The following is a 14,926-nucleotide window of genomic DNA, read 5'->3' as shown; positions in this document are numbered from 1 at the left end:
CAACAGGATTATTGACCTATTTTTCAAAAAGAACAGGGGCAGAAGAGTTGTAACATGAATCTCCTGACAGGACTTCTAGTGAAGTGCCCCATGCAGAAAGTTTTGTGATGTAGATTGCTCCCTTTAGAGTTTAACTGCAGCTAATAAAAGCAGTCTAACACCATTCCAGAGGCCATAAACATGTAATCTTACTTGCATTATCTGCCTGGTTTTGTTTTTGCAGCTTTTTCAGAAGGGCTGGTGTTTAAATATGGTGCTGGCACACAGCTGGAAGCCTGGTGCAGCCTGCAGTCTAATTTACCATGCACTTTATTTTCTGTGTTATTGTTCAATGCATTATCTATCGAGTAATATCCTAAATAACCAAAAAAAAAAAATTACACAGACTTCATAAATTGACTGAATAAATTTACCAATTAAAGGAGACCCAGTAAAACTCTTGCTCTACTTCTTGTTGTGTTCCCAGCTGTTTAGAGGTGGATATACTCTAAAACTCTGGCCTGTTTATGACATGCCCAGCATATTAAAACAGCATGGAAGGGACAATCTCTTCATCAATGTTCAGGATGTCAGCACATGTATTCTTGTTTAGCTGCAGAGCTGCAGATTGGACTGGGCATGACTGAGGCATCTCCAGTCCTGTGTCCAGTTTTGGGTTTTGGGCCCTTCATGACAAGAGAGACATGGAGGGGTTGGAGCGTGTCCAGGGCAGGGAACGGAGCTGGGGAAGGGGCTGGAGCCCCAGGAGGGGCTGAGGGAGCTGGGAAGGGGCTGAGCCTGGAGAAAAGGAGGCTCAGGGGGGACCTTGTGGCTCTGCACAGCTCCTGACAGGAGGGGACAGCCGGGGGGACAGCTCTGCTCCAGGGAACAGGGACAGGAGGAGAGGGAACGGCCTCAGGCTGGGCCAGAAGAGGGTCAGGTTGGACATCAGGAGGAATTTCCCCATGGAAAGAGTGCTCAGGAATTAGAAGGGGCTGCCCAGGGAGGTGTTGGAGCTTCCATCCCTGGAGGAGTCCATGGTATGACTGGATGTGGCACTCAGTGCTCTGGGCTGGTGACAAGGTGGGGATTGGTCACAGGTGGAACTCAGAGGTGTTTTCCAACCTAAATGATCCTAGGATTCAGTAATCTAGGAGGAAGCTGTGATCCGATGGGGAATTATGTTCCAAAGATGAGGTAAGAGCTGGTTAAACAGCACTTCCAAACTCAGGTCTGAACAGAGTTGCTCCTTAAGGAAGAGCAAACAGCATTAATCAAGGTCTGGCAGGGAGATGTCTGTGCCTGAGCTCCCTGCAGCCATGGCTGTGCTCACAACAGGTCTGACCAAACCAGGCACTGGCAGGAAATTAAGCACCTCACCGGGGGCACTGGGCAAAATTAGATCCCAGAGTAATTAATTAACTGCTCAGAGAAATCAAGTCACAAGAATAACACTGGGCCATAGTGGCAGTTCAGGGACTGCCTGTATAAAAAGGTGCATTTTTAGGCCTGCCTGAGGGAGGATTTCAGGGAAATCAAATCATAAAGAACAATCAAAAACTGCTGGGATGGTTTTGTGGTGAATCTTTTAGAGTTTTCTGGTTTGGCAGAAAGGAAAAAGCAGGAATTACCACTTTTATTCCTTACTCAGCACAGGAACACTTAAAACCCTTTTATAGTTGGGATGCAAGTCAGCAGCAGAATCCATCTGCCCAGGAAGAGGCAAAGTTTGCCCAGTTCACTTTATCATGAACTCAGTTATTCTAGGATCTCCTTCTGCCTGGGACATGTCTCCAGGTTTTCAAAGATTTTGTTACCACTTGATACAACTCTGAACACTAAGAATTCTGTGATTCTGTGTAATAATTGCATGAAGATACTTATTTTTAAGTAAAATCCTGGTTTATTATCATGAAAATTCCACAAGCATGATAAAGAGGTTTTAGTTGTATGTTGGGTATTTTTTTTTTTTAAGCCAGAACTGCGCCATTATAAATCACTACAACAGCACATAAAGCAACATTCTCTTGCATCATGCCTCAGGAAAAAAAAAAAAAAAGGCATAATATTTCAAGGAAAATAATTAAGAGAAGTCTCACATCAAGACTTTCTGCTTTTAATAAGCTAAGTAAACTTTGTAAGTAGCATAACTCCTTTAGCTCATCCATAGACTTGACATGAAAAAATTAAATTCTTAAATTAAATAAATTATGAGCTTTTGTTGTCACAATGCAGTCCATAGTTCTTCACCAAGAACAGATAAAGCCTTTAAGGTGAAAGCCTCAAGTACTGCACTAGCATTGGGTGACATCAAGATGCTAAGATACATTTACCTTCCATAGACAGATTTATTCTTACGTTATTTAACCTAAAGTCTAATCACACCAAACAGATGGCAGATGAAAAGAAGTTCCAGTGAGAAAAATAAAAGAACATCAGCTTTCAAATATTTTACATAAACAAATGCGCCAGCTGCCATTTTAGTGGCAAAAGAGACTCTGTCCTGCAAGCAATTAAGTTTTTTATTCAGCTAAAATGTGCAAAGAAAAAAAGTCTCAAAATGAGAGGAATATCAGCAGTTCATACTGCACAAGAGGGAATAAAATCCTTAGGAATTAACTCCTTTAAGCCGTTTTCTTTTCATAGACTGCAGTGGATCTCTTTCCATTTGCAATGCCATTGCTCTCAGACTGCAAATAAAAAACAGTATCATTCATGAGATGTCAAATTAGAACTTCACAACTAAAACAGGAACAGCTGGTGACAAAAATGGCTTTTAGAAGCAAGGCCAGTAAAGATTTATGAAGAAATATAGAGCAAGAACCAAATGTGGTGGTGTCAGTGTAGATTTACAAATAATTATTGCTTCAGGGGGAAGAGAGGAATGAGGGCAGCGACAACATTTACAGGTCTTTGCATTGTGATAGAAGATAAAAAACAAAAGCATAATTTATATGCACTAAGCATCCTCCCCCATTCTAAGTGGCAGAGCTGGCTGAAGAAAGGGGCTGTTTTTAATTTCTGCTTCATTCATCTGTTGTGATTTGCCAAATATTTGACTGTTTTCTTCTCGAAAAAAGAAGAAAAAACTTGTGTTGTGTTGCCTCTGCCAGTTGTTAAAAAATAAAAAAAAAAAAAAGAATTAAGCTGTTTTAGGACACAGGCCCAATTCCTCTTCCTCCAAGACCAGAAGAAGCAACTATTATACTATTTCTTGAAACAACTACTCCTACCTGGCACAGTAGTGGTAATTGCTGTTTTTAACAAAGTAGCCACCAAAGTATCTGTAAACACACCCAACTGCTCACCCTCCTGAGCCACCTACCACCGGATGGCTCATCCCGGAGCTCCCCTGCTTAGCTGGGTGAATTAATCTTACTTTATGGCTTCCAGATCCATCCTCCTGGTCTCTTCTGGCGGCTGCAGGTCCCTGAGGGTCCCCAGTGCTGCCTCCTGGCCCCGGCTTGTTGCCTGGTGGCTCCTGCACAGCCTTCTTGGGCCAGATGCGCTTGATGAAGGGCGCGATCATGGGGTAGATGTAGGGCTCCACAAACTTCTTGTAGACCCAGAGCAGAACAGGGATCACGATGCAGGGAATGCACACCATGGCTCCCTCCTGTGCTGGGACAGAGATAGTGGTGGGGGAGATAAAAACAGTTTGGGGTGGCAGCATTTGTATGCCACCAGCTGAAAAAATCATTATTCACATAGTAAATAAAAACCGTATCTGATATTCAAACATAGATTATTCCTTAATTATAAAGTATCTGCTAAGGTTTCAAAAATGCTCTGTGTTCCAATGTTATAAAGCCTCCAACAAAGGAAACATTCCTGCCATTTTAACAAAAAAACCCAAACCAATTTGCTATTAATTCATCAGTCCTACAGATGAAACTAAGGAAAAGAAATTCAGGAAAGAAAACTTTTTGCTTAAATCGCACAAAAAGAGTTTAAGCAGCAAGCTGCCAATATTAGCCCAGTTCCTGCTACATTAAGAGCCCAAAGGGTTTCTTTTGCTCAATCCATTTTTATTTAAGGAGAAACTAGACAGAAGAAAGCCAGTCCATCCAATGGGTTCCTACCACTGAGGGGCAGGATAGTGGGAAAGGGGAAAAAAAATTCCAATGAGGGTTTGAGAGAATTAGCATATGGGTTACTTTATTCCTGCTGCCCTCACTTGATCCCACACCAACCCCATACAATTAACTATTAGAAAATGAACCATGCCCACTCTCTGAAACCCCACGAATCCTCAAAATTCACACCTTGGAGTCTATGCTGGAAAAAAAAAAAAATCAGAAAAGCAAGGGAAGGAGGCAGAGAGGTTCAGCTCAGAGAGGAAGCAGTTAATTAGGGCTAGACCTGTCCCTGACAGTCCTGACAAGCAATATAATAGACACACTCTGGTGCCACACAACTTTGCCCTTCACAGTCCCCCATCTCTAGGCTGCTGACATCTCAATTCTCACGTCAAGAAGCAAAACGAAAGCTTTGCAAGATGGAGAATGAAGAGGCAGATGTGCACAGTTTGCTAGGGACCAGTTTTGCTTTATATTTTATGTTATCCTGAAGATTTTTAGCTCTGTGAAAAAGCAGAGTATCAATTTCCAGTGGACTGCTTCCAGGTTCTGTTCTGGCAGCTACAAATGCAGTTTAAATCTACTCTCTGAGGTCTGAGAGGAATTTTACATTGAGACAACACAAGTGAGTTAATCCTCTAAACTTACTAAAAAAAAAAAAATATTTTTTATAGTGTCCCCACCAGAACTTCCTAAATATTAAAATTCCTGCAAAATGTGGACTCATCCAGCAGCTGAAGAAAGTGGCTGAAGGGAACACTTCAGGCTGTAGAATCATTACAGAATTATGGAATTATTTGGGTCACAAGAGGGCTTCAAAATAATTTCCTTCTATCCCCTGCCACAGGCAGGGACATTTAAAACTCATTCAGTGCCACCCCCTGCCATGGGCAGGGACATCTTCCACTGTCCCAGGCTGCTCCAAGTCCTGTCCAACCTGGCCTGGGACACTCCCAGGGATCCAGGGGCAGCCACAGCTGCTCTGGGCACCCTGTGCCAGGGCCTGCCCACCCTCCCAGCCAGCAATTCCTAATTCCCAATATCCCATCTGTCCCTGCCCTCTGGCAGTGGGAGCCATTCCCTGTGTCCTGCCCCTCCACGCTCCCTCCCAGTGAAACAGCGCGTGTTGTGTCGCCTCTGCAGCCGCTCCGTGCCAAGATCCCTCCCCAAAAATCATCCCTACCTCCGCCTGAAGCACCAGCGATCCCCGGGATCAGCGAGAAGCACCGTCCCGCTGGATTCCTTGGGTGACTCGGCGATGCTGCGCCAGCTGGTTAGCAAGGAAGGGAGACAAAGAGGAGAAAAGAGGAGTGAGGAGGCGGCCGGGCAGGTTCGCTCCGGGGCAGCGGTGCGATCCCGGGCACAGCACGGCTCTGTTCCCAGCGCCCGGAAAGCGCCACAAGGAAAACCCGCCGGGCTTTGCCCGTTTTCTGTAAAGGACGAGCGAGCACAGGAGGCTGGCGAGTGCCAGGCGCTGCCGTTCTGCCCTCCGGGGGCGGTTGGGGGCGGTTGGGGCCGGTGCAGCCCGTGAGCTACCGGGGCGACCGGGCAGGCGCGGACAGGGGTGAGGCGGGATGTGGGGAAGGGACCATTCCCTGCTCCCGGTGCTCCCGGCGCTCCGCACCCACCTCCGTCCGCACCGGAATGGCCCCGCGCTTCCGGGACGGCGCTTCCGGGGCGGTGTTTCCAGCCAATGGCAGCGCGCAGCGCGCGTCACGTGGCACGCTGGCCCCGCCCCGCCCGCGGGGACAGCATTCCCGATTATCCCGGATTTAGGAGCGGGAACTGGGATTTCCCGGTTTGAAGGTCCAATACCGGGAAGGAATTGCTGGCTGGGAGGGCGGGCAGGCCCTGGAACAGGGTGCCCAGAGCCGCTGTGGCTGCCCCGGGATCCCTGGCAGTGTTCCAGTCCGTGCTGCATCGGGCTTGGAGCACCCCGAGACAGTGGAAGGTGTCCCTGCAGCACTGGATGAGCTCCAAACTCCCTTCCCAGCCAAACCACCCCATGGTTCTGTAATATTTACTGCCCCCGTCCCACAGCAACGCCCGGTGCCAAGTCAGAACTTGTAGCAGAGCAACACAATCAATCCAAACTTTAAAATTTTATTTATGTACATCTGTCCTTGCAGATTTACTCCCGAGCCATTAGCTTTTGCTTCTTCAGCTTCTTCTGGGAGATCTGGGAAGCAAAGAAAGAAAAAACATTGAAATGAGACTTCCCAAAACATCCTGAAGTTACCTTTTAGAAGTGTTGCAAACTGTTAGGAATTCCCTCACAAATGATACACTCATCACACCTGCACATGAACAGGAATCCCTGCAAGCAGGACATTGCTTGTAGGCTCTAAACTCATTTTATTGCACACGCCCAGGGCTCACACAGTCTGAGAATGCTGCAGCCACTTCGATGGAGGAAAGAACCAACCCTCTGTGCAATCAAAAAATGGTTCTCAGGGTTCTCAGGTGCTTAGTACTTGTGTTAAAATTAAAAAAAGGGGTTGCTCAGAGAGATTTTACTATTTTTCATGGGCATTCCAAAGGTGTCCTAAGACAGTCATCACAGCAACCGCTCTCTCTGCCGGACCCTCGGCTCTCCCGACAGGATTACAGAACAGAGCACACGACACTGGTACCTTTTTCTTCTGGGCAACCTCTTCCTCTGGCTTGGGCACGATCTGCTCCTTCTCCGTGAGGATCATCTCGATGTGGCACGGGGAGCTCATGTAGGGGTTGATCCTGCCGTGCGCCCGGTACGTGCGGCGGCGCATCTTGGGAGCCTTGTTCACCTGGATGTGCTCGATCACCAGGGAGTCCACATCGAGGCCCTGGCAGGGAACAAAATCCGTGAGCCACCTGCATCTTAAAGGAATTCATTTCTGCAGCACGAACGAGAGCGATCGGCCCAGGCACCGCTGCTGGAATGGAGCAGCCAGGCTGGGTGGTGACACGGAGCTGAGAGTTTTCCAAGGATTCACCACTGACACAGCCAGGCTTGGTGGTGCCATGGAGCTCAGGGTTTTCCAAGGATTTTCCAAGGATTCACCACTGACACAGCCAGGCTTAGCTGTGCCATGGAGCTCAGGGTTTTTCAAGGATCTACCAATGGAACTGCTGAGCTTGGCAGTGTCACGGAGACGACGACTTTCCAAAGCACGCACCATTTAAAATGACAAAGACCAGCCCTCACACACCACAAATAATTTAAAATTAAGCTGACAGCTCATTGTCTATGGTTATTTCATGGTTACTCAAAGGTGCCAGGTATTAATCCAACACTGCCAACAAAGCTACCAAATTATGCCATAACAACAAGGATAGTGACTGACCAAATCTGCAGATGTCAGTTTCAGATTTTGAGATATCTGAAAGCCTTTTTGTGTGAAGTTTAAATCAAGTTACTCCCGGTGAAAAACTGTTGCTGCCATTTAACTTGAAGAACACGCACAGCCTGCTTTAAACAGGGAGCCACACCAAAGCCTCCAGGCAGTTCAGTTTTGAGGAGGAAGCAGGCGGCAAGTGGCTCCCCAGGTCAGTGATACCCAGGCCAGGGGTGCTGACAGAGAGCACGACACCACTTTATGCTCAGAAACACCCACCTTGAGCTCAGCGTTGCTCTCTGCATTCTTCAGCATGTGCAGCAGGAACTCTGCGCTCTTCTTGGGCCAGCGGCCCTGCGTCCAGCCCCACTGCTTGGCCTGGAATGGGAGGGCAACAATGGGAGTCCTGCTTTTGGCCTGTCCATTCCTGTTAGCTTCTATACACATTTAACTTGTCATTGTCACAGAATGGTTTGGGCTGGAGGAGACCCTAAAGTTAATTCAGTGTCACACTCTCCCATGGGCAGGGACACCTTCCACTGTCCCAGGCTGCTCCAAACCCTGTCCAGCCTGGCCTTGGACACTTCCAGGGATCCAGGGACAGCCACAGCTGCTCTGGGCACCCTGTGCCAGGGCCTGCCCACCCTCCCAGCCAGCAATTCCCAATTCCCAATATCCCATCTGTCCCTGCCCTCTGGCAGTGGGAGCCATTCCCTGTGTGCTGTCCCTGCCTGCCTTGTCCCCAGTCCCTCTGCAGCTCTCCTGGAGCCCCTTGAGGCCCTGGCAGGGGCTCTGAGCTCTCCCTGGAGCTTCTCTTGTGCAGGGGAACAGCCCCAGCTCTGCCAGGCTGGCTCCAGAGCAGAGGGGCTCCAGCCCTGGCAGCAGCTCCGTGGCCTCCTCTGGGCTGGATCCAACAGGCTGATGTCCATCCTGCGCTGAGGACTCCACATCTTACAGATCAGAATGGATTATAATATATTCTATTTTGGTGCACACTGAACTCAACAAAATTTAATCCATTGACTTGATGCTGCCAATTAGATGCAAACACTCCACGAAGATGCATCTTCTGGATTTAACAGCCACTCTTTTCTCCCTCCTGAGCAGCCTGGTCTGGTGAAATGTCCCTGCCCATGGCAGGGGATGGGAGTGAGATGAGCTCTGGGCTCCCCTCCAGCCCAAACCACGCTGTGATTATGTGTTTTAGTGCAAGTTTACCACCAGCAGTCCACATCCACACATCTCCACATCACCTTTTTGCCTCAAGCACGCACAGCCAAAGGCTCCTGGCTGCGTTTGCAGGAGCTCACCTGGGCACACCTCCCGACGCCGCCGTTGTAGCGCCGGAAGGGGACACACTGCTTCTTCAGGGTGACATCCTTCAGGTACTTGGTGGCCTTGCGGATGTGCATGCCCTTGATGGCCTGCGCCGTCTCTCGGGTGTTCTACCAACACAGGACACAGAAAAGATCCCCTGAGCAAATCCTTCCAGGGGGCAGCAAGAGCACAGCCTGGATACTCTGTCTTCCCTGGATACAATTCTTTCTGCTACAAAGGAAACACCCAACAACACCCAAGTCTAAAACTAACACTTTTTCTTGTTACTACTTTTCTAACCCTCGGTATGACTGCCACTACTAAATTTGTGGCTCCAGCACACAGGATTTTTTTTTTTTGTTTCTTTTTGTTTGTTTGTTTTTTTAACTAAAAACAAGTCCAAAAAGAAAATGTGTAGCTCTTAATAAAGTTGTAATTTAAGAACTTATACTGCTCATAGCTCCTCTTGAGAAAGCGAGATCTGGATGGATAAATTCTGACTAAAATGTCAAATACAACACCTCACAGGAACTGATGGAGAAACACCGGGACAATTGTTAACAATGTTGTTTACTCTGAAAGAATTTTAACAGAAAGAAAGGCTCAGAAATAAAAATTAGGGATAAAAGGTCAGTTTTCTAGACAGCATTTACAAATGTTGTAAGCCAGCTCTAACTATAATCCTACCTGTCCATAATCAAATAAAAGGAAACCAAAGTGCCAACTTCGTATTACACTAAGCAGAAAATGACCTGCAAGTTGTAGTTTCATGATTAAATAACACTCCTAAATTGTTCTCTGCCTTTTCCAAGGAACTGAGGTCCTTGTATCAAAAACCACACAATCAAAAAGAATAGGAGAAATTAGACAAATTTCACACCAAACACCAGCCCAGTGTCTGATAAATTTACTCCAACTGTTTTGCTGCTGTATTTTGTCATCTGAATTACACATGGACAATTTTAGGATCAAGATTTTAATTTTAGTGGATGGAGACCATTACAAGCAGCTAACAGCAGCCCTTCAGTGATTAAAGAGTAAAAGATACTTCCTTAAAGAGGGGCTAGATGCGATATTGGGAAGAAATTCCTGGCTGTGAGGGCGAGGAGGCTCTGGCACAGGATTCCCAGAGAAGCTGTGGCTGCCCCTGGATCCCTGGAAGTTTCCAGGGCCACGTTGGACGGGAGTTTAGTCCCTAACCACGGCAGAGGGTGGGAAGAGATTATCGTACAATCCCTTTAAATCCAAACCAGTCTGGGCTTCTTTTAAAAAGTAACAATAAAAACTAACAAAAACCACGTAAACCAGAAAATGAATTTGCGATTTCTGCTAATCACACACTCCTTACCTTGAAATGCACACGCAGGTTAGATCCCCGGGACTTGCATGCTGCAAGAGAGAGAAAAGACCAAGTTTTAGAATCAAAACCTCACTGGCTTCCGGGAAATCCCACACGAACGCTCCTAAAACAGCAACTCACATTTCGTGGGGTTCTCCGGATCCAGGGAGTAGCGCACCATCTTGAGAGCTCAGCTGGAAAAACATATTAAAGCATATTAAACTTCTAACACTGACACGCAGGACATGGACTACCCCCCTTACCGCCGCAGCTGCTCAGGAATTACGCGTTCTTTTCACAGTTACATCCAAAGGTGTCCTAAGAAAGTCATCATCGCAGCCATAGATTTTTGGATTTTCGGCCTGTGCCTCCCCCGCATCAGCGCCCGCCCTCCCCCGCGCCATCCCGGGGAATACCGCGGGCGCGGGGCATGTCGCAGCGATCCCGGTGTCCGGGACGCCGGTGGCGGCGGGGATGGGGCGGGATGGGAGCGGATGGGGGCGGATGGCGCGGCCGCGGCCCGACCACGGCCATGGCCCCTCACCTCGGGGCGGCGGCCGCAAAGGAAGAGGAAGGGCGGGGCGCCGCCAGCGCGCGCGCGTCTCGCGAGATTTCCGGCGGGGACGGCCCCGCGACCGCCCCGCCCCCAAGATGGCGGCGGTGCCGCTGTGAGGGCGGAGTGTGAGGGCAGAGCGGCTCTCTCGCTGATTTGTGAATAAAACATGTTCTGGGGAAAAACACCGCGGTAGTCACGGTGTGTGAGGGCAGAGCGGCTCTCTCGCTGATTTGTGAATAAAACGTGTTCTGGGGAAAAGCACCGCGGTAGTCACTGTGTGTGAGGGCAGAGCGGCTCTCTCGCTGATTTGTGAATAAAACGTGTTCTGGGGAAAAACACCGCGGTACTCACGGTGTGTGAGGGCAGAGGGACTCTCTCGCTGATTTGTGAATAAAATGCGCTCTGGGGAAACACACCGCGGTAGTCACTGTGTGTGAGGGCAGAGCGGCTCTCTCGCTGATATGTGAATAAAACGTGTTCTGGGGAAAAACACCGCGGTAGTCACGGTGCCGTGGGGAAACACACCGTGGTATTCACCCTCAGCTCATGGTGCGTGTGGAAAACGCCAATCACTTGGTTTTTAAAATTTGTAAAGTAATAAAATTTAGAGTTAAGACAATTACACGACAATAAAAAGCAAAGAATTACAGATGTCCAGATGCTCTTGGACACTAAGTCACAAAAAGCATACCTTGTGAACAAAGGAATAACCTTAAAAACAATAGCCTGTTGCATATTCATATATCTCATACATAATGCATAAATTCCTTGAAAATTAAGGACTTTTCTGGTTTTTGTCACTTTCTTCTCCTTAATCTCGGTGGTTGCAAAAAGATGGAGAGAAGGTGCAAGAATGTTTGTCTTTTCTGATAAGGAGGCAGTAACTTTATGGGCCCCTTCACTGACATCTCTGTGTGAAGTTTCTTGATTATCTCATCTTCTCTCATGAGCTTGTAGCAAATCCTGTATCGCAGAGTTTCTATTTTAACATTATGTTGTAACCTAAAACTGTATTTAGCACACTACTTAAGAGAATTAAAACAGCATTTCTAACATTCCACACACAATACTCATTGTAGCATTTGCGAAAAGCCCATTATAAAATATGAGTTTTTGCACAGTGCGGCTGCTTTTAGTGAGGAAATCAGCACCTGCCCAGGCAGGGCATTGCCCCGTGCCCATCCGGCTGATCGCCTTGAACGCTGTGAGCAGCCCTGGTCACTGCAATATGAGAAAAATGTTAAAACTGCTGCGCCAAAATGATGGCCATGGCAGCGGTGAAGGGCCTTGAGGGCGCTGGGTCTGTTCAGCTGGAGGGACGGGAGACACATCGCACTTAAAACTTCGGGGAGGTCAGGCATTGATCTCTTCTCTCTGGTGGCCACTGATGGGACCCAGGGAATGCCTGGAACTGGGCCAGGGAGGGTCAGGCAGGATTTTGGGAAAGGTCCTTCCCCAGAGGGGCTGGCACTGCCCAGGCTCCCCAGGGAATGGGCACTGCCAGAGCTCCAGGAGCCTTTGGACAGCGCTGCCAGGGATGCACAGGGTGGGATTGTTGGGGGCTCGATGGTCTTGGTCTTTGTGAGCACTTTCCAGCTCAGGATATTCTGGTGGTTCAGTCAGTCAGGATCATTCAGGCTGGAAAAGATTTCATCGAGTCCCAGCTGAGCCCAATTCTCACCCTGTCACCAGCCCAGAGCTCTCAGTGCCATGCCCAGGCGTTCCTTGGACACCTCCAGGTATGGGGACTCCAAACCTGCCTGGGCAGCCCCTTCCAAGTCCTTCTCATGAGGAAATTCCTCCTGACGTACAGCCTGAACCTCCCCTGGCATCGCCTGAGCCCTTTTCCTCTTGTCCTGTCCCTTGTTCTCAGGGAGCAGAACCCGACCCCGACCTGGGAGCGCAGCTTGTCACTGTGGAAAAGACCTTTAAGAGAAGCGGGTCTGACCCTGATCCAGCAGCCACCACCGTGTTCACCATTAGATGGCAGCTCAGGATGGAAATAAAGCAGCACATTGCTCACAGATGTGTCCCGGAGACCAGAACAAGAGATTAATTCAAATTCATATTTATAAACCTCAACTGATATTAACTGCACCATTATAAAATAATCACATGCTGACTTTTATGTGATAAAAGTAATTTTTTTTCCCATTTGAGGCAGTATATGTGACTAGAACTGCTTGGGAAGCAGCTCAATAAAAACAAAATATTTCCTGAAAGTGGTGCCCAGCTGCATCAAAAGTCTCATTGAGAAAAAAAATGACAGAATGGGGGAAAAAAATGAAGAGATGTATTCCTGAGATGGTAGTAATCTGATGTGTAGGCACCTTCCCAGCATTAGAGTGTGGGTTTAAATCTGAAATAAGCAGCGGAAGAACTTGCTGAACATCTAAATTCTATGAACAGGAGGCTGGTTTTGGATCTCTTTTTTAGGGCTAAAAAGCCCCAAAGCTCTGCAGCTAGGATTTCACCCAGATGGGAAGAGGAAAATATTTGAGCTATCACAAATATTTACATGGCTAAGAACTGTAAGAGGTCTAGTTGTTCCTGCAGCCCTCCATTTAAAATGTGTCTTTTTCTTTGCTTTCGGGGAAGCTCTCTGCAAAGTCTCCAAGCAACTTTCAAGCGCTGATCTCAAAGACTGAAATATGCTGGGGTGTGGGCAAATATTTCTTCTCTTTATTGTAGAATCACAGAATGGTTTGGAAGGAACCTTAAAGATCATCTCATCCCACCCCCTGCCATGTGCAGGAACACCTTCCACTGTCCCAGGTTTCTCCAAGCCCCATCCAGCCTGTCCTTGGACACTTCAGGGATCCAGAGGCAGCCACAGCTTCTGTGGGGAACAGTATTCGTTTTCAGGTACAATAAATTAAAACTGGCTAAAGCTGAGATCCTTAAACACTCCCACAGCCTCACCCACTGCGTTGTGGGAATCCCCTCTCTGAACACACCTGAATGCAGCTCTTTATCCTTTCTTGCCCTTCCCTCTGCACCTTCCTCTGTTTTCTGCTGGGTCTTTACAAAGGAACCCGGTCCTTACACACAGCTGCTTCTTGGCAGCAGTGCACAAAAGCAAGGGACATTCAAGGAAAGCTGGAGGAGAGGTGTGAAACACAAGTACTGGACACATGATGGGGATTATCACCTGTGTTCATCAATCAAACCCCAAGTAAATATCAAAAATCCAACCAAACCGAAAAGTTTCTGTTTCCCTACAGGTGGAACTGTTTTGCTCAGCCTCTAAGGGTTTGCAGTGGTGGAAGGTTAACACAGAATCACAGAATATCTTGAGCTGGAGAAGGCTCACCAGGGCCATGGAGTGCAGCTGTTGGCCCTGCACAGACACCCCAACAATCCAGCCTGTGCATCCCTGAGAACATTGTCCAAGCACTCCTGGAGCTCCTTGGGGCTGTGACCCCTTCCTGGGATGCACATTTGCAGCTTTGTTGGGAGCTCCACAAGAGCTCTGGTGGGCAGCCCAGCACATTCCTGGTGCTGGATCAGGGCAGAGGCAGCTGAGCTCTGCCCTGTTGGGATCTCACCACGTTATTCCCCCACCGCACCACCTGCCTGGGATGTTTGGGTTGTGTGAGCTGACTCCAAGAGAGCTTTCAGATCCCAAGCAGAAAATTCAGTCAGGCAAACCCAAAATTGTATTATTGAAAACTCCTGTGTTGGAGGCAGCTGCCTGCAAGTTGTAGTGGAGCCTGAAATTCACAGGACTTTACTCCAGACTCCCCTGCTGCCCTGTTTGCCCTGCCCAGCCTCAGTGCCAGCGCTGTGCGTGCCCTGGGAGGCCTGGCTGTCCCAGCAGGTGAGGACAGCAAACGCCCAGCTGTGCTGGGACCCGAGCAGAGCCTCTGCTTTCTGCTCTGGGAGCTCCTGCTGGGAACATCCTCCTGCCAAGGGCTGGTCACAATGCCAGCAGAGGCTTCTGCCATCTCCCCTGCTCTGGGGCCAGGCTGGGAGAGCTGGAGGTGTTCCCCTGCACAAGAGAAGGGCCCAGCAAAGCCTTCTAAAGGGGCTCCAGGAGAGCTGGAGAGGGACGTGGGGCGAGGGCTGGAGGGACAGGACAGGAGGGAATGGCTTCTCCCATCCCAAGGGCAGGGATAGATGGGAAAGAATTCCTGGCTGTGAGGGTGGGCAGGCCCTGGCACAGGGTGCCCAGAGCAGCTGTGGCTGCCCCTGGATCCTTGGGAGTGCCCAAGGCCAGGCTGGATGGGGTTTGGACCAGCCTGGGACAGTGGAAGTTGTTCCTGTTCATGGCAGAGGTGAAACTGGATGAGCTTTAAGGTCCCTTCCAACTCAAACCATTCATTGATCCCATGATTCT

At 48.6% G+C, this 14,926-nt stretch overlaps 2 protein-coding genes and 2 non-coding genes across 8 annotated transcripts; all 4 read right to left on the bottom strand.

Moving 5' to 3' along the window:
• Positions 1-1,859: 1,859 nt before the first annotated feature.
• Positions 1,860-5,760, bottom strand: CZH18orf32 (chromosome Z C18orf32 homolog). 3 transcript variants are annotated; one of them, XM_030257203.4, is made up of 4 exons: positions 5,687-5,760; positions 5,242-5,328; positions 3,359-3,600; positions 1,860-2,669 (listed from the first exon to the last, which is right to left on the bottom strand). In XM_030257203.4, exons 3-4 carry the CDS (start codon positions 3,584-3,586, stop codon positions 2,604-2,606), a joined length of 294 nt encoding a protein of 97 aa, XP_030113063.4. In that variant the 5' UTR covers positions 3,587-3,600; positions 5,242-5,328; positions 5,687-5,760; the 3' UTR covers positions 1,860-2,603.
• A 385-nt stretch (positions 5,761-6,145) lies between these two features.
• Positions 6,146-10,677, bottom strand: RPL17 (ribosomal protein L17). Of its 3 annotated transcripts, none has more exons than XM_030258729.4 (7): positions 10,576-10,677; positions 10,173-10,225; positions 10,041-10,081; positions 8,686-8,820; positions 7,655-7,753; positions 6,692-6,883; positions 6,146-6,237 (listed from the first exon to the last, which is right to left on the bottom strand). In XM_030258729.4, the coding sequence occupies exons 2-7, from the start codon at positions 10,210-10,212 to the stop codon at positions 6,190-6,192; spliced, it is 555 nt and encodes a 184-aa protein (XP_030114589.1). In that variant the 5' UTR covers positions 10,213-10,225; positions 10,576-10,677; the 3' UTR covers positions 6,146-6,189.
• Positions 6,556-6,624, bottom strand: LOC115491289 (small nucleolar RNA SNORD58). Its single transcript, XR_003957253.2, has one exon. It is a non-coding gene; the product is annotated as a small nucleolar RNA SNORD58 (small nucleolar RNA).
• LOC115491295 (small nucleolar RNA SNORD58) lies at positions 10,302-10,370 on the bottom strand. The gene has a single exon (XR_012053287.1). It is a non-coding gene; the product is annotated as a small nucleolar RNA SNORD58 (small nucleolar RNA).
• Positions 10,678-14,926: the final 4,249 nt, after the last annotated feature.

Source organism: Taeniopygia guttata, chromosome Z (assembly GCF_048771995.1).
Source record: "Taeniopygia guttata chromosome Z, bTaeGut7.mat, whole genome shotgun sequence".
Taxonomy (NCBI): domain Eukaryota; kingdom Metazoa; phylum Chordata; class Aves; order Passeriformes; family Estrildidae; genus Taeniopygia; species Taeniopygia guttata.
Note: the sequence above shows the minus strand (reverse complement) of the source record. Positions and strands in the feature narration are given on the sequence as shown.